The sequence below is a fragment of the Staurois parvus genome, unplaced genomic scaffold (assembly GCF_062004578.1).
Source record: "Staurois parvus isolate SC_StPar_1 unplaced genomic scaffold, SC_StPar_1.0 ptg000946l, whole genome shotgun sequence".
Classification (NCBI taxonomy): domain Eukaryota; kingdom Metazoa; phylum Chordata; class Amphibia; order Anura; family Ranidae; genus Staurois; species Staurois parvus.
In genome coordinates, this window is record NW_028318742.1 from 1,461,101 (window position 1) to 1,484,540 (window position 23,440).

Genomic DNA, 23,440 nt, shown 5'->3' on the forward strand with positions numbered 1-23,440 from the left:
TCTACTTCATATTACAGTTATACCAGCAAGAATGAGTCTTTATGTAGAAAACTAGGATTTAGATCAAGCCTTACTGACTAGTGATTTCAATGAAATCCACCCTGGTTGTGATGATATGTACGGTTTTACCATCACATGTCAACGTTGCAAAATTGTGCTTAGGCATTTAGATTTGTTTTACTCTTAGGCGTGAAGGGGTTAAGATGTTCAGACTCTGGTTAGCAGCCAGCCAAGGTGTTGAGGTTTTAGGGTAAGTGTTGGGTTATATTTAAGGGTAAAGTGTTAAAGGTAAAGTTTCAGAAATTGGGGAAAGAGACCCTGTCACCAGACCATTCATTTCAACAACGATATTCCCATAAAATGATATGTGCATTTGATGTATTTCCTAGAAGCCATCCCTCCTAAAGCCCCGAAACTGCTCTTGCATGCCACCATCTTGGATGTGATGTCAGCACAGCCCCAGCAGACTCAGAGCTGTCACTCTATAACATTTCCCTTCACTTCAACAACAATGGGTTGCAGCTTACACAGCCTCCATGAGATATCGCTCAGACGACTGGCTGCTCATACACAGAGTGCTGCTGTCATGGAATTCCTATTAGTAAGCCGGCTTGGAAAAATGTTCATGTGCATATTTCTGCACGAACATTAGCCATGTGCACATGTATGCACAAAAATGTATATAGTTAGTCTGGCTGAAAAAAAAGACAAAAGTCCATCCAGTTCATCCATTAAAAAAAAAAAAAAATTATAATCCTACACCCACGGTTGATCCAGAGGAAGGCAAAAAAAACCCAGCAAAGTAAAAAAAACTGGCCCCTAACATTTTGAGCTGGCTACAATATTGAAAGCAAATTTGTCAAGTTCAGATTTATGCCATTTTTAATTCTGTCCATAGACACACCTGAACCCAAGCAACATTATAATGACAAACATCATGACATCACTACTATCATCCATATTGCTTGCTGTCCGATTACGCCAAAATATAACACGACCAAAAATGTGCGCTGAAAATCTAGGCCAGGAATTATGAGCCAGGAAGAGAGATTGGAGTGCAAATACAGACTCTGCTTCCATATGGGGTACATAGTTACATAGTTAGTCTGGCTGAAAAAAAAAGATAAAAGTCCATCCAGTTCAACCATTATATAAAAAAAAGAAAAGTTATAATCCTACACCCACAGTTGATCCAGAGGAAGGCAAAAAAAAAAAAAACCCACCAAAGCATGATCCAATTTGCTCCTGCAGGGGAAATAATTCCTTCCTGATCCCCCGAGAGGCAATCGGATATTCCCTGGATTTACTAACTAGTTGTGCACATGTACCACCGCGTATGCATGGATGTACGTACATGGCCAGAATCAGCATTGGCGCCAGATGGCCTATTTAAGGGATGCTCTGGCTGACTGGCCTTCAACTTGTTCCTTGCTCCCTGACTTGCATCCTGCATGCGATTCCTCAATGTAAGGAAGAGAAAACCCCGAGTGCCACACACCAACAAGACCTGACAGTCGCTAGAGTAAAAGCAGCCTCGGCCCAGCTCTGTGCAGGCCACGCACTGACGCATTTCACCACAGCCACACTGCTTAGTCATAGAAGTCCATGACTAAGCCCGGTCAGGACAAAACGCGTCGGAGATGTGGCCTGGACGGAGCTGGGCCGAGGCTGCTTTTACTCTAGCAACTGTCAGGTCTTGGTGTGTGGCACTCGGGGTTTTCTCTTCCTTACATTGAGGAATCGCATGCAGGATGCAAGTCAGGGAGCAAGGAACAAGTTGAAGGCCAGTCAGCCAGAGCATCCCTTAAATAGGCCATCTGGCGCCAATGCTGATTCTGGCCATGTACGTACAGCCATGCATACGCGGTGGTACATGCGCACAACTAGGTAGTTAATCCGGGGAGTATTCGATTGCCTCTAGGCAACCCCCTTCCTGCCCAGGTCAATTTTCAGCGCTGTTGCACTTTGAATGACAATTGCGCGGTCATGCACCACTGTATTCATATTAAAGTTTATCATTTTTTTCCACACAGATAGAGCTTTCTTTTGGTGCTATATAATCAGCACTGGTTTTTTTATTCTGTGCTAAACAAACTAAAAAAAACCCAAAATTTTGGTAAGAAAAACTCTTTGTTTCTGTTATAAAGTTTTGCAAATAAGTCATTTTTCTTTGTCGCTGATATATGCTGATGGGGCTGCACTGATGGCCACTGATGAGGTGGCACTGATGAAAAGCCACCTATGAGACTGAACTGATATGCAGCACTGATGGGCACTGATATGCTGCACTGATAAGGTTGCACTGATCGTTTGGGCACTGATGATCAGTGCCCTGATTATCAGTGTAAACTTCCCGTTACCGGAAAGTCAGTTATCATCTTTCCTTTCCTCAGTGCTGTGAGAGCACACAAATGAAATGCCGATAACCGGTATTTGTTTGCATATGATGATCTGTGATTGGACACAGCTGATCACATGGTAAAAGTCATTGGCTCCTTACCCTGATCGCTGATGCGCTGTGTCCGAGGCCCCTGGGGGCAGCACATGCGTGACAAGAATGGGCGGACATCATATGACATCCTCCCAGAATGAGAGCGGTCTCGCCCGGCTGTCATTGTACCAGCAGGCACATGCAGGCTGGATCACATACATGCATGTCATCCAGTCTATTCCGGGTCATCCAGCCTGATCCGCACTGTTATTGGCTACAGTGGGATTTTGTCAGCAGTTACCAGCCAATGATTTATGGCTGGGATCTGCTGATCAGCTGTGGCCAATCACGGCACAGAGCTTGTGTTTACAAACCCACAAGGTTCTGTACACAGATCAGAGATCTGGCTGTTTCTTCTCCTTGCAAAGCAGCACATATTACAATGGTTAGGCACACAGTAAACCCTGAATGCCCCTTGATATTAACCCCTTCCCAGCCAGTGTCATTAGTACAGTATTGTACCTGATCACTGTATTCACTATGTCACTAGTGATGTCAGTGTCAGTCAGTATACCTCCCAGCGAGATCTCAGTTAGCACCAGATTGCCCCCCACATTAAGTCACTTATCATCACCATTACCAGTATAGAACTTTCACACAAACTAATTAATATACACTTATTGTGATTTTGTTTTTTAGCAAAGACATGTAGCAGTATACACTTTGGCCTAAATTTATGAAGAAATCTGATGTTTAATTTTTTTTTTATTGGATATGTTTTACAACAGAAAGTAGAAAATATAGGGTTTTTTTTTTTCAAAAATTTCGGTCTTTTTTTCGTTTATATAATAAAAAATAAAAACCCAGTGGTGACCAAATCCCAAGAAAAGAAACCTCTATTTGTGTGAAAAAAATAATCTAAAATTTCATTTGGGTACAGTGCTGCATGACCACGCAATTGCAAGTTAATGTAGCGCAGCGTCGAATAGGAAAAGAATGGCCTGGTCGTGAAGGGGGTAAAGCCTTCCGGGGGTCAAGTGGTTAGGTTAAAGTGGAAGTAAAGTAAAAATGTTAAAACGTTGCCGACATGCTAGGTGTTTATGACAGAAGAGACCCTGTTGGTCTCTCCTGCCATAAATGCATCCTCCTGCAGGTCAGCTGTCATGTACAATGAGCCGCGTATGAACGCCTCAGTGAAAATTTACGGCCCCGATCCGTGCTGCAGCTATGTGACTCCCGTGCGCATGTGCGGGAGTGACATCATTGCGGCCCGGCCTATCGCAGGACAGAAGGGCACAGGACCCGGAAGGAAGACCAGGCAAAGATTGAAGTGCCGGGGGCTCTCCAAATCAATCCCACCGCAGCACACCGTTTGACAGGTAAGTCTGCCATACTGTACTGACATGCCATGCATACTAGCACATTATGGCATAATCCACCTGGGGGGTCCCCAAAATAAAAATATTACAGCAGAGTTTACTACCACTTTAAGAATACATACTTGGAATAGAATTAGGTTTTTCCAGACCAGAGTTTAGTGTCCCTTTAAGGCACGGGTCTCCAAACTATGGCCCTCCAGCTGTTGAAGTACTACAAGTCCCATCATGCCTCTGCCTCTGGGAGTCTTGCCTGTTGTTGTCGGAGTCTTGCAAGGCCTCATGGGACTTGAAGTTCCTCAACACCTGGAGGGCCATAGTTTGGAGACCCTTGCTTTAAGGTGTCTATTTATTAACTACTTGGCATTCGGCCTCTGTATATAAACGGCTGGACCGTGGCAGTCCAGGGGTGGGTTGCTGCTCATAAACGGCGCCCGCTATTTTGGAATGTGCGCGCTCCCTGGGAGCGCGCAGCACCGCGATCCGGTGCCCGCTGTGCCCTCCGGACACAGTGGAACACCGATCGTCGTACGGGACCTCTGTGCGAGGTCCCGGTCATGTGATCACTGACTGGCCAATCAGTGATCACATGCAGAGTAATAAGCAAGATGTCACTTCTGACATCATTGCTTACTACGTGTGAAATCTGTGAATGATCACAGAGATCACATGGTACAAGGCTATTCACAACAGCCATGACCACAAGCTGTGACCAATCACAGCTCTCAAAGTAGCTCTCAATAGCTGCAAGAATGCAGCCAGAGAGGAGAATTATTGCTTTTACAGCCTTTACGGGTGTAAAAGCAATCAGTGTAAAAGAAAAAAAAAATCTTCATCACCCCCCTTCAAGTAGTACAGTGTCACCATTGTGACACTGTACTGCTAGGGTGACAGTATGCAGAAAAAAAAAACATAAATATTAATATAAAAAAATAAAATAAAAATTAAAAAAAAAATGTTTAATTATTTTTGGTTATAAACTAATTTGGGTTATTTTTATTTTTTTTACTAAAAAGATAACTGAATACATTTTGGCCAAGTTTTTTGATGCAATATTATTTATTTGCAAAATTTTATAAGAAAAACACTTTTTTTCAAAATTGTTGGACTTTTTCATTTATATAGCAAAAAGAAAAATCCCAGTAGTGAATAAATACCACCAAAATAAAGCTTTATCTGTCTCAAAAAAATGCTAAAAAATTCATATGGGTACAGTGTTGCATGACCGCGCAATTGTCATTCAAAGTGTGATAGCGCTGAAGGCTGAAAATTGGCCTGGACAGGAAGGGGGGGGGGAGTGTCCGGACTTGAAGTTGGTAATATGTATAAGAAAAAAAATTTTTTAAATGCAAAATTTCTTTGCACATCAGAGGGAACCTCCCCTGACATTCTCCATGGGATCATCCATACGGCCTCCTCTAGGAGAGATCTCACAGAACGGTTTCATGCAACCCGGGAGCTCTGATGATGAACAGATACGTTCCTGCGGTTTCTATGGAGGCAATTATACAAGAAATAAATGTAATTCACATTGACATTAAAATAGAGAGAAACAGGAAAATGTAAGTAAGTAATGCAAGTGAGCCACAGAACTGATTCTGACTCCATCTACCTGATTTATTCAGCTCACGTGCTGCATGTTGATGGACTTCTCAGAGGGGTGGGGGGAGGGGTGGCAGGTCTAATGCCCTTTACAAAGATGACATGTTGCACGAATACTCGTGCTCAGGCTGCACTGAGCACATACAAATGACAAGGCCTTGTGTACAGAGCCCCTAACACCCCCCCCCCCCTTTCTGTTATCAAAAAGGCTAAGCAAGCGCTTTCATTTATTTACTTATTACAGGTACTCATATAGCAGCAACAATTTACGCAGCACTTTACATATACAGTGAGGAACAGAAGTATTTGAACACCCTGCGATTTTGCAAGTTCTCCCACTTAGAAATCATGGAGGGGTCTGACATTCACATTGTAGGTGCATTCCCACTCTGAGAGACAGAATTAAAAAAAACAATTCAGGAAATCCCATTGTATGATTTGTAAAGAATGTATTTGTCTTGCACTGCTGAACATAAGTATTTGAACACCTGAGAAAATCAGTGTTAATATTTGGTACAGAAGCCTTTGTTTGCAATTACAGAGGTCAGACGTTTCCTGTAGTTCTTGACCAGGTTTGCACTGCAACAGGGATGTTGGCCCACTCCTCCACACAGATCTCCTCTAGATCTGTCATGTTTCGGGGCTGTCGCTGAGCAACACGGAGTTTCAGCTCCCTCCAAAGATGTTCTATTGGATTTAGGTCTGGAGACTGGCTAGGCCACTCCAGAACCTTGATATGCTTCTTACGGAGCCACTCCTTGGTTCTCCTGGCTGTGTGCTTCGGGTCGTTGTCATGTTGGAAGACCCAGCCACTACCCATCTTCAATGCTCTGACTGAGGGAAGGAGGTTGTTGCTCAAAATCTCACAATAAATGGCCCCATTCATCCTCTCCTTAATACAGTGCAGTCATCCTGTCCCCTTCGCAGAAAAGCACCCCCAAAGCATGATGTTACCACCCCCATGCTTCACAGTAGGGATGGTGTTCTTGGGATGCAACTCATCCTTCTTTTTCCTCCAAACACGACGAGTGAAGTTTAGACCAAAACGTTCTACTTTGGTCTCATCTGACCACATGACTTTCTCCCATGCCTCCTCTGGATCATCCAGATGGTCATTGGCAAACTTCAGACGGGCCTGGACATGTGATGACTTGAGCAGGGGAACCTTCCGTGCAATGCATGATTTGAAACCATGAAGGCGTAGTGTTCTACCGACAGTGACATTTGAAACTGTGGTTCCAGCTCTCTTCATGTCATTGACCAGCTCCTCCCTTGTAGTTCTGGGCTGATTCCTCACCTTTCTTATCATCAGTGATACCCCACGAGGTGAGATCTTGCATGGAGCCCCAGTCCGAGGGAGACTGACAGTCGTCTTTAGCCTCTTCCATTTTCTAACAATTGCTCCAACAGTTGATCTATTTTCACCAAGCTGCTTGGCAATTGCCCCGTAGCCCTTTCCAGCCTTGTGGAGGTCCACAATTTTGTCTCTGGTGTCTTTTGACAGCTCTTTGGTCTTGCCCATGGTAGTAGTTGGCGTCGGACTGACTGTGGGGTGGACAGGTGTCTTTAAAGAGCTCAGACAGGTGCTACTAAGTTAGATTAATGAGTGGAGTAGAGGGGGACTTTATAAAGGCACAGTAACAGGTCTTTGAGAGCCAGAATTCTTGCTGTTTCTTAGGTGTTCAAATACTTATGTTCAGCAGTGCAAGACAAATAAATGCTTTAAAAATATCATACAATGTGATGTCCTGAATTTTTTTTTAAACTCTGTCTCTCAGAGTGGGAATGCACCTACAATGTGAATTTCAGACCCCTCCATGATTTCTAAGTGGGAGAACTTGCAAAATCGCAGGGTGTTCAAATACTTCTGTTCCTCACTGTATAGTGTACATTCACATCAGTCCCTAACCCTCAAGGGGTGTACAATCTAAGGTCCCTAACTCACATTCATACATACACATACTAGGGACAATTTAGACAGGAGCCAATTCACCTACCAGCATGTCTTTGGAGTGTGGGAGGAAACCGGAGTACCCAGAGGAAACCCACGCATGCACAGGGAGAACATGCAAACTCCAGGCAGGTGGTGCCGCGGTTGGGATTTGAACCAACGACACTAGTACTGCCAGGGGGAAGTGCTAACCACTTAGCCACTGTGCTGCCCATTGGATGAATCCAAACCTAAAAGGTGATGACTGTATGATACTTAAAGCTGACCCCCGGCCTTCCCTTCAGTCTTGCAGTTGTACTGAATACTCTGATTTTGCTGCACACTGTGAGCTTCTCACACTGTGCATTAGAAGCTGCAGCAAGTCAGATAGAACGCACCTCATTTCCTGGCTGGAGGACGTCCAGCATCATCTAGTCTTTTACACCCCCAGCCTGACTGTCCTTGACCCACCCTTTTTAGTCATTGGATTTCCACTGTTGCAATCATGTAGCTCAGCATCACAAGTGGGTGTTACCAAGGCCTGCCTAGGAACACCCACTCCTCCAGAGTGCCACCTGTCTGTGAAGGCATTTTGATATTTGCAAAACTCCTTTCATGTTCCCCCCCTTCCCCGCCTGCTTCTCCAGGCTTTCCCATCCCATTGGAAGCTCAGCAGTGAAACTGGCTTACGATAAAGCTGATCATGGACCAGAACGTCCCCGATTATCTCTATGGTATTCGAAAACAGAAGAGACAAGTATTTTCTCACTTCCGGTTTCAGTCTTTTGTTTACCAGCTATTATAGGCTAGTGAAAGCTTTGGATCGAACCGTTTTGAGGTTGATACAAAGCTTTCAAGGACAAAAGGAGAGGATCTGGGGTCTAATAGACCCCAGATGTCTCATTAAAAAGAGGACCGGTCACTGCCTATAGCTATCACCATTACATTCCTTCTGATAACAATAAAAGATCCAAAAAAAAAAAGGGACACAGTGTAAAAATGTAAAAAAAATAAATAAAATAAAAAGGGCCCCCATTCCCCGTGCTCGAGCACAAAGACGAACGCATACATAGGTTTACATATGTAAACAGTGTTCACACCATGCTTGTGAGGTATCACTGCAAACATTATAGCAGGAGCAGTAATTCTAGCACCAGACCTCCTGTGTTACTCTAAACTGGTAACCTGTAAAGGCAGTTAAAGCGTCACCTATGGAAATTTTTAGGTACAGCAGTTTGTCGCCATTCTACGAGCATGCGCAATTTAAAGTGTGACATGTTAGGTATCTATTTACTCGGCGTAACATCAGCTTTTATTGTTTCACCAAACAATTAGGTATTATATTGTGTGTTTGTGCATTAAAATGCATTATAGTGTTTTTTTTTTAAATGGTGTTTGAAAAACCACTGCACAAATACTGTGTGACATAAAAAAAATTGCAACACCCACCATTTTATTCTCTAGGGCCTCTGCAAAAAAAATTATAAAATGTTTGGGGTTTCTAAATAATTTTCTAGCAAAAAAAAAAAATTCTGACTTTTACATGTAAACAAAGTACCAGAATAGACCTGATTTTTAAGAAGTAAAGCGGAGCTCCACCCAAAAGGGGAAGTTCCACTTTAAGCCTTTGTCGCCCGCTCCCCATTAAGGATTGGCAGCACCTTTAGGGAGTGGGGGGGGGAGGGGTACCCGAATTTGACAGGTACCTGCTCCCACTTCCGCTGCGATCTCTAGGCGACTGGAAGCGGAAGTTGTCCTCTCTCCCCAAAGTCTTCTGGGACACGTGACAGGTTCCAGAAGACTACGGGGCCATTCACAAAGCACATCGCTTCTCAGGCATGCGCAGTGGGCACCCGGCTGTGAAGCCGCAAGCTGTCACAGCCGAATGCCCACACTGAAGATGCCGGCGCCAGGGAAAGAAGACGGCCGGTGAAACCAGCAGTGGTGAGGACACAGCTGGACCGAGGGACAGGTAAGTGGCTGTGTTTTAAAAGTCAGCAGCTACAGTTTTTGTAGCTGCTGACTTTCTTTTTTTTATTCAGGTGGAACTCCTCTTTAAAGTGGTTTTAAACCCTTCCATATATCCAGTGAAGTGACTGGCCTCAGGTGATACACAGAGATGAAACAAATCCTCCTAAATAAGTTGTATCTTTTTATCTGAAGTCTTCTCTTCTCTAAATCCAAAGTACAGAATTTATACATCTTGTCTGAGCTTTCAGAAAGCAAGAGGTGGGGAGCTGTAGTAAGGGCTCATGTACACTGCAGCTGATAAACTCACGTTTAGGAACTGTTCAGCGGTTTTTTTCAGCAGCCCCTGAACTCTCCCTAATGTTTTCCTATGTGTCCATGTACACATCGTCATTTACAGTCAATTGAGGTTACAGTCGTTTGACCGTAGAAAACTTGCGTTCAGCAGTCGATTTTATTAGCGTTTCAAGCGTAAAACACTTGTAAACATGGCTAAATGCGGCAAATTGCGTTTACAAGCGTTTGCGGTTGAAATTTTTTTTTTAACGCTTCCAGTTCCCAATGCTGTCCAGAGCTTTTTTCATCGTGAAAAATGCATGCAAAGAGTTTTCAAGGTACTCAGATGGACAAAACACTGAACACAGGATGTTCCCACCAAGCTTGTCACACATTGTAATGACCAATTCACACCTCAGACCTCTCCCACCCTTGGAAACAAAAGATATGTTAATGACCATTCACACCTCAAATTCCTCATGAAGACCCCCTGCCAGGTGGCCCTAATGACTCCCCCCACCAAACACCTTTCCCACCCTTGGAAACAAAAGAAATGTTAATGAGCAACTCACACCTCAGCTAATCTCAACACATACTGCTGTCTCTGCTTCTACTCTCTGTATTTCTCTGAAACAGTCTGAAATAGTTAATAATTTCCCACTTTTCAGTGTATTCTGGGCATTTGGGAGGTTCTCCTGTGCTTATCTTTAAAAAACGCTTCTAAACGCAACCGCACATAAACACGTTATACAAATGCGGCTAAACAGACATTTTTTAACCTACGTTTTCCAGCAGTCAGTTTCCATTGTTCAGAAGTGTCCTATGTACATGGGGCCTAACACTCTGCAGAGCTCAGTGAGGAGATCCCTGATAGCTGATTGAAGGAAAGGGACACACACCCCTTCACAGAGTACACAGGAACAGAGCTGAGGCTGTCATCACAGACTGTGTGCTGGAGATCTATCCCCTGTCACCATTTTACTCTTGGTGTCAGGAAAACTTGTCAGAACGGATTCCTGCTGATAGCAGAGGAACGAGACAGCAGACAGAAATGACACTTAGTGCTCTGGATTCAGACAAGTACACACTATAGAGGGATGTGCTTTGTTCATATTTCATGTCTGAGGTTTACAGCCACTTTAAGGATAGCCTTTAAAGTACGTGAAAATGAGCCTAAGATTTCCATTCTGGAAACAATATATAAAAGAACAGGTAGAAAACCACTACGTAATTCCTGTGAGCAGCTTGGAAGGGAGCCAGCGTAATATCTACAGCTTTCCTGGTCATCCACGGCATACTCGGCATTGTAATATGAAATCATAAACAGGATATCTCCTAATTATAATATACAGAGTACAGAAGGAATGTGCTGTCATGTAATAGACTCTCATTACGGCTTCCACTAATTATAGAGCTGGCGGACATTTCTTTACAGCAAGCTGGAACAATAACAACTCGCCATCATGCGCACCGCCTCACCGGTGTTCTGTCATTGGCCCTTCCATTAATCATCTTCAATACTGACTGGTGAGGACAACAGGGACACATGGAGCCGTCATGTGATGGCTCCCCATAATGCACCTCACCTACAGCGCATGCAGCGATGACATCACGGCTTTATTTTTATATATGACAATACATTGCAGTGTTCTGGGATGAATGCAATTTCTGCTGCCGGGTCTACAATGAACAAAAAGGAAACCATCAATAGGCCCATCCCGGGTATCTTCCGAACAGAGGGCATCTAAAGATGACCATATACTAGTCAAAGTTTGAAATGTTGTTCATTTTAGAAAGTTTGTTCATTTTTCTAATCATTAGTGGGGCCAAATGTATGTTAGTTTTAAAAAGAAAAAGAAAAATGTAAGGTTTTGCCGATACCATTTTTTTACGGCGAGTACGAGTAATGATACTTTCGGTCAAGTACTCGCCAATACCAACATCTTTGCAGTGCGATTTGCAAAATTGCAAAACTGAAAAAAGTGAAGGGTTCCACCAGCGAAGCTCCGGCTCCCAATCCGACTGTGGACATCAGTGGCTGCGGCTGTCCATGTGATTCTAGCACCAGACCTCCTGTGTTACTCTAAACTGGTAACCTGTAAAGGCAGTTAAAGCGTCACCTATGGAAATTTTTTTAGGTACAGCAGTTTGTCGCCATTCTACGAGCATGCGCAATTTAAAGTGTGACATGTTAGGTATCTATTTACTCGGCATAACATCAGCTTTTATTGTTTCACCAAACAATTAGGTATTATATTGTGTGTTTGTGCATTAAAATGCATTATAGTGTTTTTTTTTTAAATGGTGTTTGAAAAACCACTGCACAAATACTGTGTGACATAAAAAAAATTGCAACACCCACCATTTTATTCTCTAGGGCCTCTGCAAAAAAAATTATAAAATGTTTGGGGTTTCTAAATAATTTTCTAGCAAAAAAAAAAAATTCTGACTTTTACATGTAAACAAAGTACCAGAATAGACCTGATTTTTAAGAAGTAAAGCGGAGCTCCACCCAAAAGGGGAAGTTCCACTTTAAGCCTTTGTCGCCCGCTCCCCATTAAGGATTGGCAGCACCTTTAGGGAGTGGGGGGGGAGGGGTACCCAAATTTGACAGGTACCTGCTCCCACTTCCGCTGCGATCTCTAGGCGACTGGAAGCGGAAGTTGTCCTCTCTCCCCAAAGTCTTCTGGGACACGTGACAGGTTCCAGAAGACTACGGGGCCATTCACAAAGCACATCGCTTCTCAGGCATGCGCAGTGGGCACCCGGCTGTGAAGCCGCAAGCTGTCACAGCCGGGTACTTTCGGTCAAGTACTCGCCAATACCAATATCTTTGCAGTGCGATTTGCAAAATTGCAAAACTGAAAAAAGTAAAGGGTTCCACCAGCGAAGCTCCGGCTCCCAATCCGACTGTGGACATCAGTGGCTGCGGCTGTCCATGTGACGGTGCTGACCAATCAGAAACCATCTAGACTGTACTGTGAGCACTGCGAGGAGAGAAAGCGGCAGGGATTTGGGAGGGGGGGACCACTGGATGCTGGGGGGGGGGGAGAGAAAGCCACTGGAGGCTGGGGGGGGGGAGAGAGCCACTGCTGGAGGCTGGGAGGAGAGAAAGCGGCGGGGATTTGGGAGGGGGGGGGACCACTGGACGCTGGGGGGGAGGAGAAAGCCACTGGAGGCTGGGGGGGGGGCGGGGAGAGGGCCACTGCTGGAGGCTGGGGGGAGAGAGAGAGCCACTGGAGGCTGGGGGGGAAGCCACTGGAGGCTCGGGGGGGGGAACCACTGGAGGCTGGGGGGGAGAGAAAGCTACTGGAGGCTGAGGAGGGGAGAGAGCCACTGCTGGAGGCTGGGGGGAGAGAGAGAGCCACTGGAGGCTGGGGAGGAAGCCACTGGAGGCTCAGGGGGAGGGGGAGCCACTGGAGTCTCGGGGGGGGGAAGCCACTGGATGCTCGGGGGGGGGAAAGCCACTGGAGTCTCGGGGGGGTGGAAGCCACCAGAGGCTCGGGGGGAGAGCCACTGGAGGCTCAGGGGGGAGGGGTAGCCACCTGAGAGTAGGGGGGAGCCACTGGAGGCTGGGGGGAGAGCCACTGGAGGCTCAGGGGGGGGAAGCCACTGGAGGCTCGGGGGGGGAAGCCACTGGAGGCTGGGGGGGAAGCCACTGGAGGCTCGGGGGGGGGGGGAGCCACTGGAGGCTGGGGGGGAAGCCACTGGAGGCTGGGGGGGGAAGCCACTGGAGGCTCGGGGGGGGGAGCCTCTGAAGGCTCGGGGGGGGGAAGCCACTGGATGCTCGGGGGGGGAAGCCACTGGATGCTCGGGGGGGAAGCCACTGGAGGCTCAGGGGGGGAAGCCACTGGAGGCTCAGGGGGGGGGAGCCACTGGAGGCTGGGGGGGAAGCCACCGGAGGCTCGGGGGGGGAAGCCACTGGAGGCTCGGGGGGGAGGGGTAGCCACCTGAGGGTAGGGGGGGAAGCCACTGGAGGCTCGGGGGGGGAAGCCACTGGAGGCTCGGGGGGGGAAGCCACTGGAGGCTCGGGGGGGGAAGCCACTGGAGGCTCGGGGGGGGGGGGTAGCCACCTGAGGGTAGGGGGGGAGCCACTGGAGGCTAGGGGGGGGGGGAAGCCACTGGAGGCTGGGGGGAACAAAGCCATGGGAGAGGCAAGAGGAGCGCAAACCACAGCAGTTGATGTCCGCAGTCGGAACGGGAGCCAGAGCTTCGCTGGTGGAAGTCGTCATGCAGGGATATTTCCTGCACCGCTCCTGTACAGTGACTATGACATGCCTGGGTTCACCCAATAGCTGAGCATGAGATTCGGAAGGAGGGGGGGGGTCCCTGCAGTACACACACATGGGAAGGGGTCTCTGCAGTGTATACAGTATACACTGCTCACCATAAATGAGTACACCCCAACAGATTTGTCAGAAAACCTTTACTTAACTTTCAGAATCCACATTTTCTATAGGACATTATACTACAAACTACTCCCACAAATGCAGGCCGTTGATTGCAAACAAGATTTGTTTATTTGCACACACAAAAGTATTTTTCCTAACAAATTCATTCAAGACCATATTGCAAAAATGAAAACACCCCAATGAAAGTCTTAGGAGAAAAGCTAAATTTTAGACAACAAAATTCGAATTAACAAGAATTCAATTCCAGGTGAGTCTAATCGTTCATCAGACAGCTGATTATAAAAGGGCGTTACTTAACAAAGAAAACCCCTCCCATTTCATGCTGTCGGCAATGGCACCACATGGAAGAGAAATGTCGCAGCCGGAGAAAGAAAATAGTTTATTTACACAAGAAAGGTGAAAGCTACAAGAAGATCAGCAAAGCTTTACTTATCAGTCAGAATACTGTAGCAAGAATGATACAAAAACTGAACAAAGATGGAACTGCAACCATCTCACAGAGACGTCCAGGCCATCCACGGAAGTTAACACCTCAACAGGAGTGTCTTCTGATGAGAAGGGTTGAAGAAAATCACCATGCAAGTTCACTGCAGTTAGCTAAACAGGTAGAAAGCCAAACTGGGGTGATTGTTTCCCGTTACACAATACGGCGTACACTGTAGATGAATAGTATGCATGGGTGTCGTCCATGAAGGAAGCCTCTCCTAAAGTCCATGCACAAAAAAGAAAGAATTTTCCAGGGCCCATGCTGAAAAAGAAGACTACTGGGACTCTGTACTCTGGAGTGATGAGACCAAGATAAATGTTTTTGGAATGGATGGCTTCAAAACTGTATGGCATCATAAAGGTGAGGAGTACAAAGAAAAATGCATGCTGCCTACAGTGAAACATGGTGGTGTCAGTGTCCTTCTGTGGGGCTGCATGAGTGCTGCTGGTGTTGGGAAGCTGCATTTCATTGATGGTATCATGAATTCACAGATGTACTGCTCTATATTGAAAGAGAAGATGCTCCCATCACTCCGTGCCCTTGGTCGTCGGGCATTTTTCCAACATGACAATGATCCAAAACACACATCTCAGGCCACTGTTGCATTTCTGAAGAAGAACCGGGTGAAAGGGATTCCGTGGCCAAGAGTGTCTCCTGATCTGAACCCAATCTAACACCTATGGGGGAATTCTGAAGAGACAAGATCGCTCTCCATCCGGCATCCAGGCTCTAGAAGAGGTCATTCTTGAAGAATGGAAAAAGATCAATGTTGCAATATGTCGACAACGTATTCATTCCATGCCTAGAAGACTTGTCCTGTCCTTACAAATCATGGAGGTCATACAAAATACTAGATGTTGTAGTTTTTGTTGTGGGGTGGATTCATTTTTGCATCAACTAATTTGAGTAAAACTGAAAATTTTGGAATCTAAGTTATATTATTAACCTTACTTTCATCTAATGTGCTAAACAAATATTCTATAAAACTCAGTTTTGTCAACATTTTGAAATTGTTCTTGTGTTCATTGAGATATTGATTAAAATCTTACTTTTCAAGAGGGGTGTACTCATTTATGCTGAGCACTGTATATGGGAAGGGGTCCCTGTAATACACATACATGGGAAGGGGTCCCTGCAGTATATACAAATGGGAAGGGGTCTCTGCAGTACATACAGTATATACAGGAAGGGATTCCTGCAGTACACATACAGTACATGGGAAGGGGTCCCTGTAATACACAAAGTACATTATATATGTGAAGGGGCCCCTGCAGCACACATACAGTACATGGGAAGGGGTCCCTGCAATATACATAAAGTACAATATATATGTGAAGGGGTCTCTGCAGCACACATACAGTACATGGGAAGGGCTCCCTGCAATATACATAAAATACAGTATATATGTGAAGGGGTCTCTGTAGCACACATACAGTACATGGGAAGGGGTCCCTGCAATATACATAAAATACAGTATGTGAAGGGGTCCATGCAGTACACAAACAGTACATGGGAAGGGGTCCCTGCAATATACATAAAATACAGTATATATGTGAAGGGGTCCCTGCCGCACACATCCTGTACATGGGAAGGGGTCCCTGCAGCACACATACTGTACATGGGGAGGGGTCCCTGCAGCACACATCCTGTACATGGGAAGGGCTCCCTGCAGCACACATACTGTACATGGGAAGGGCTCCCTACAGCGCACATCCTGTACATGGGAAAGGCTCCCTGCAGCACACATACTGTACATGGGAAGGGCTCCCTACAGCGCACATCCTGTACATGGGAAGGGCTCCCTGCAGCACACATACTGTACATGGGAAGGGCTCCCTGCAATATACATAAAATACAGTATATATGTGAAGGGGTCTCTGTAGCACACATACAGTACATGGGAAGGGGTCCCTGCAATATACATAAAATACAGTATGTGAAGGGGTCCATGCAGTACACAAACAGTACATGGGAAGGGGTCCCTGCAATATACATAAAATACAGTATATATGTGAAGGGGTCCCTGCCGCACACATCCTGTACATGGGAAGGGGTCCCTGCAGCACACATACTGTACATGGGAAGGGGTCCCTGCAGCACACATACTGTACATGGGAAGGGCTCCCTACAATACACAAAGTACAGTATACATGTGAAGGGGTCCCTGCAGTACATACACATGGAAAAGGGTTACATATAAGTGGGTAAGAGGTTCCCAGCAACAGCAGAAAAGGTCTACAATGTCCAAAAAAATGAAGGTAATGATCTCGGGAGCATCAATACTCCGCGTTCACAATCCCATTGTGATTTATTAGGAGGAGAGTGATGTCATTATACACCATCCATATATCACAGCCAAATCCTCTCTTCCCCCTTCCAGCCGTAAAACATGAATGTTTGTGTCTCCAGGGCCCGAGGAAAACACAATCTGTGCGGGAAGTGTTGCTGTGATCTATGGACACATCAGAGGGAGATTTACACATCGAGAGGAAAGGGGTCTCCTTGGTGATGGCAGGAAAAATATTACAGATCTCAGATAAACAATGTAACGTCTATGAATACCGTCTGTATAAAAACAAAGTATATATCCAGAACCAGGGCGTGCAGCATTCGCTAGATTCATTTACCTGTCCATCAGACAAAAAAGTTACAATTTGGCAACATTTTCAGGCAAGAAGAGTTCATCTGGCCATTGAGAAAAGACATTTACTTCATACGAGCCTGGAAGGCAGGGATCTGGTTGTGTGAATCCACTAGAAGAGTGACAGGAGCCGTCTGCACTTCTGCTAACAGATATGCAAAGACATGCTGGAAGGTGAATTGGATCCGGTCTAAGCTGGCCCTAGTATATGGATGTGAGTTAGGGACCTTAGATTGTACACCCCTTGAGGGTTAGGGACTGATGTGAATGTACAATATATATGTAAAGTGCTGCATAAATTGATGGCGATATATAAGTACCTGAAATAAATAAATATGCAGTTCAGTTTTGGGCACCAATTCACAGAAAGAACATTGGGGAACTGGAGAAAGTACAGAGAAGGGCAACCAAACTGATAAGAGGCATGGAGGAGATCAGCTATGAGGAAAGATTAGAGGAACTGAATGTATTCTCTCTTGAGAAGAGGAGATTAAGGGGGGATATGATCTCCATGTATAATACATAAGGGGGATATGATCTCCATGTATAATACATAAGGGGGGATATGATCTCCATGTATAATACATAAGGGGGGATATGATCTCCATGTAGAATACATAAGGGGGGATATGATCTCCAAGTAGAATACATAAGGGGGGGATATGATCTCCATGTATAATACATAAGGGGGGATATGATCTCCATGTATAATACATAAGGGGGGATATGATCTCCATGTATAATACATAAGGGGGGGATATGATCACCATGTATAATACATAAGGGGGGGATATGATCTCCATGTATAATACATAAGGGGGATATGATCTCCATGTATAATACATAAGGGGGGATATGATCTCCATGTATAATACATAAGGGGGATATGATCTCCATGTATAATACATAAGGGGGATATGATCTCCATGTATAATACGTAAGGGGGGATATGATCTCCATGTATAATACATAAGGGGGGATATGATCTCCATGTATAAATAAATAAGGGGGATATGATCTCCATGTATAATACATCAGTGGTTCATATAGTGAACTCGGTGTAGAGCTATTCCCCCTGAGGTCATCACAGAGGACAAGGGGGCGCTCTTTACATCTGGAGGAAAAGAAATGTAATCTCCAAACACGGAAAGGTTTCTTCACAGTGAGAGCTGTGAAAATGTGGAATAGACTCCCTCAAGAATTGGTTCTGGCCAGCTCAGTGGATTGCTATAGGAAAGTCCTGGATTCTTTCCTAGATACACAGAATATAACATTTATAGGTAAAGTTGATCCAGGGAATATCCGATTGCCTCTCGGGGGATCAGGAAGGATTTTTTTCCCCTGCAGGAGCAAATTGGATCATGCTTTGTTGAGGTTTTTTTTTTTTTGCCTTCCTCTGGATCAACTTTTTTGTTTTTATGGTTGAACTGGATGGACTTTTGTCTTTTTTTCAGCCAGACTAACTATATAACTATGTTCATATATATAGCCTGTATAGTAATGATAACAATAACAACAATAATATACCCATTTTACAAGTGTTTTCTTCTTCTGAAGTCCTTCCTATCCTCCTCCTTAGCACTCTGTACTCCTGCACTAAACACCACTCATCTAAAGACGAGGGAAAGATGCCATAGGAGCATGGGAGCGGGGTATTTTTTTTTTTGCAAACCTATTGCTGGTGGCCAAAGAACAAGGCTACCGGACCCGGCCCAAGGAAAAAGGGGCTACCGGACCCGGCCCGAGGAAAAAGGGGCTACCGGACCCGGCCCGAGGAAAAAGGGGCTACCGGACCGAGGAAAAAGGGGCTACCGGACCCGGACCGAGGAAAAAAGGGGCTACCGGACCCGGACCGAGGAAAAAAGGGGCTACTGGACCCGGACCGAGGAAAAAAGGAGCTACTGGACCCGGCCCTAGAAAAAAGGAGCTACTAGACCCGAGGAAAAGGGGGCTACTGGACCCAGACCGAGGAAAAAGGGGCTACTGGACCCAGACCGAGGAAAAAGGGGCTACTGGACCCAGACCGAGGAAAAAGGGGCTACTGGACCCAGACCGAGGAAAAAAGGGGCTACTGGACCCAGACCAAGGAAAAAAGGGGCTACCGGAGCAAGCCAAAGAACAAGGCTACCAGACACTGCCGAGGAACACAACTACCGGACCCGGTCAAGGAAAGAGCCACAGGATTCATCTAAGGAAAGGAACACAACTACCAGACCCAGCTGAAGAAAGAGTCTCTGGGCCCCAGGCTGAGAAAAAGGGCCACAGGCCCCCACTTGAGAGGGTCAGAGGACTTGGCTGGGGCAGGGGCACCTGGACAGTATGTATATATATTACACTGATATGTACTGTGTATATATACAGTGTGTATACAGATAGGAGCGGTGTATACATGTATGTACCGTATATATATATATATATATAAAGATAGGTGCCGTGTATACATGTATGTACTGTGTGTATATATACAGATAGGAGTCGTGTATACATGTATGTACCGTGTGTATATATACAGATAGGAGCCGTGTATGCATGTATGTACCGTGTGTATATATACAGATAGGAGCCGTGTATACGTGTATACCATGTGTATATATACAGAGATAAGAGCCGTGTATTCATGTGTGTATATATACAGAGAGGAGCCGTGTATACATGTATGTACTGTGTATATATAGAGATAGGAGCCGTGTATACATGTACGTACCGTGTGTATATATTTACAGACAGGAGCCGTGTATACATGTACGTACCGTGTGTATATATATACAGACAGGAGCCGTGTATACATGTATGTACCGTGTATATATACATATAGGAGCCGTGTATACATGTACGTACCGTGTATATATACAGATAGGAGCCGTGTATACATGTACGTACCGTGTGTATATACAGATAGGAGCCGTGTATACATGTACGTACCGTGTATATATACAGACAGGAGCCATGTATACATGTACGTACCGTGTATATATACAGACAGGAGCCGTGTATACATTTATGTACCGTGTATATATACAGATAGGAGCCGTGTATACATGTACGTACCGTGTATATATACAGATAGGAGCCGTGTATACATGTACGTACCGTGTATATATACAAATAGGAGCCGTGTATACATGTACGTACCGTGTATATATACAGATAGGAGCCGTGTATACATGTACGTACCGTGTGTATATATATACAGACAGGAGCCGTGTATACATGTATGTACCGTGTATATATACAGATAGGAGCCGTGTATACATGTACGTACCGTGTGTATATATACAGACAGGAGCCGTGTATACATGTACGCACCGTGTATATATAGAGATAGGAGCCGTGTATACATGTACGTACCGTGTGTATATACAGATAGGAGCCGTGTATACATGTACGTACCGTGTGTATATATACAGACAGGAGCCGTGTATACATGTATGTACCGTGTATATATAGAGATAGGAGCCGTGTATACATGTATGTACCGTGTATATATATATATATATATATATATATATATATATATATATACAGATAGGAGTTGTGTATACATGTATGTACCGTGTGTATATATAGATAGGAGCCGTGTATACATGTATGTACCGTGTGTATATACAGATAGGAGTTGTGTATACATGTATGTACCATGTATATATATATACAGATAGGAGTTGTGTATACATGTATGTACCGTGTGTATATACAGATAGGGGTTGTGTATACATGTATGTACCGTGTGTATATACAGATAGGAGTTGTGTATACATGTATGTACCGTGTGTATATACAGATAGGAGCCGTGTATACATGTATGTACCGTGTATATATACAGATAGGAGTTGTGTATACATGTATGTACCGTGTATATCTACAGACAGGAGCCGTGTATACATGTATGTACCGTGTGTATATACAGATAGGAGCCGTGTATACATGTATGTACCGTGTGTATATACAGATAGGAGCCGTGTATACATGTACGTACCGTGTGTATATACAGATAGGAGCCGTGTAGACATGTACGTACCGTGTGTATATACAGATAGGAGCCGTGTAGACATGTACGTACCGTGTGTATATACAGATAGGAGCCGTGTAGACATGTACGTACCGTGTGTATATACAGATAGGAGTTGTGTATACATGTACTTCCGTGTATATATACACATAAGAGCCATGTAGACATGTACATACCGTGTGTATATACAGATAGGAGCCGTGTAGACATGTACGTACCGTGTGTATATACAGATAGGAGCCGTGTAGACATGTACGTACCGTGTATATATACAGATAGGAGCCGTGTAGACATGTACGTACCGTGTGTATATACAGATAGGAGCCGTGTAGACATGTACGTACCGTGTGTATATACAGATAGGAGCCGTGTAGACATGTACGTACCGTGTGTATATACAGATAGGAGCCGTGTAGACATGTACGTACCGTGTGTATATACAGATAGGAGCCGTGTAGACATGTACGTACCGTGTGTATATACAGATAGGAGCCGTGTAGACATGTACGTACCGTGTGTATATACAGATAGGAGCCGTGTAGACATGTACGTACCGTGTGCATATACAGATAGGAGCCGTGTAGACATGTACGTACCGTGTGCATATACAGATAGGAGCCGTGTAGACATGTACGTACCGTGTGTATATACAGATAGGAGCCGTGTAGACATGTACGTACCGTGTGCATATACAGATAGGAGCCGTGTAGACATGTACGTACCGTGTGCATATACAGATAGGAGCCGTGTAGACATGTACGTACCGTGTGCATATACAGATAGGAGCCGTGTAGACATGTACGTACCGTGTGCATATACAGATAGGAGCCGTGTAGACATGTACGTACCGTGTGCATATACAGACAGGAGCCGTGTAGACATGTACGTACCGTGTGTATACACAGACAGGAGCCGTGTAGACATGTATGTACCGTGTATATATACAGATAGGAGCCGTGTATACATGTACGTACCGTGTATATATACAGATAGGAGCCGTGTAGACATGTACGTACCGTGTATATACACAGACAGATAGGTATATATGGTGTCTGCGGTGATAATGGTATAGGAGGGGAGCTGAGAGTGGGGGAGGGGTACACATAAGTAATGGGGGGTCTGTACACAGTATGGTATTGGGGGTGGGGGGGGGTCTCCATGGTGACAGCAGGGAAAGGGTTACAGCTCTCAGCTAGAGAGGGGCGTGGCCTGCCGCTGAATGACAGCCGCTCAGACAGGTGGGCTCTGTGATTGGTGGGAAGTCAGGTCCCGCCCCTCTGCAGGTACAGGAGGTCAGTGCGGTGAGCGGAGGGGGTCCGGCCGCCGCCTTTTCCTCCTCAGCCCGGCTCACCTTGTCATGCTTCGTCCGGCTCCTCGCCTTGCGGGGTCTCACCGCCTCGGCCATGTTGCCGCTGTGCTCTCCGGGCCCGCGGACGTGTGTGCGGAGGAGCCCGTAAACACGGACATAATCCTGAGCGCTGGGGCAGGAGGCGGTCACATGACGGCGAGCCTGCGGCCAATCAGGAGGCGCGTGGTGACATGTTCCCGGAGTACGGGAGGCGTCGGGGGACAAACCTCCTCAGAAAGCGCAGGGCCGGCTCTCTGCAGAGGGGGAAGGGGTCTGTAGAGGTGACATCACCCGGAGCACCTCACACAGTTTTTATTGCTGGATAGAAAGAATTAGGGAATAGGCCGGCTTGTTATGGTTGTGTCCCCAGTGGGGATACTTCTCACTTCCTGGCCAGCAGAGTCTACAGGAAGTCGTAGAAAAAAGGAGGAAATACCAGTTGTGGGTGATAAGGGAGGATTTCCCCTCATCAGCGCCATCTAGTGGCCATAATGTGGTAGTTATTTAGATTGAGATTTTTCAGGAACAGTAGCTCATAATGACCACTGGGTGGTGCTGATGATTCTAAATGTTCCTTCACACAGAGTGAATGGTAAGGATGTCCGGACAGCGAATGTGCCGTCCACCGAGCCCATCATCTGACCGCTACTACTGTGTGTTCACTATATTGCCACAAGTATTGGGCCAGCCCTTTAAATCATGTGATTCAGGTGTTCCAATCCCCTCCATGGCCACAGGTGTATACAATCAAGCCCCTAGGCATGCAGACTGCTTCTACAAACATTGGTGAAAGAATGGGTCGCTCTCAGGAGCTCAGTGACTCCAAGCGTGGTCCCGTGATAGGTTGTCACCTGTGCAATAAGTCCATCCGTGACATTTCCTGGCTACTAAATATTCCACGGTCACCTTTTAGTGGGATTATAACAAAGTGGAAGCAACTGGGAACAACAGCCACTCAGC

General features: G+C 45.5%; 1 protein-coding gene across 1 annotated transcript in view; it reads right to left on the reverse strand.

Annotated features, from left to right (window-relative positions):
* The window catches only part of EPG5 (ectopic P-granules 5 autophagy tethering factor), a 210,699-nt gene extending 188,056 nt beyond the window's left edge, over positions 1 to 22,643 (reverse strand). Inside the window, exon 1 of the mRNA XM_089656878.1 lies at positions 22,484 to 22,643. Coding sequence (XP_089513004.1) covers positions 22,484 to 22,537 — 54 coding nt within the window. The 5' untranslated portion in view covers positions 22,538 to 22,643. The remainder of the gene's footprint in view (positions 1 to 22,483) is intronic.
* Between the last annotated feature and the right edge of the window lie 797 nt (positions 22,644 to 23,440).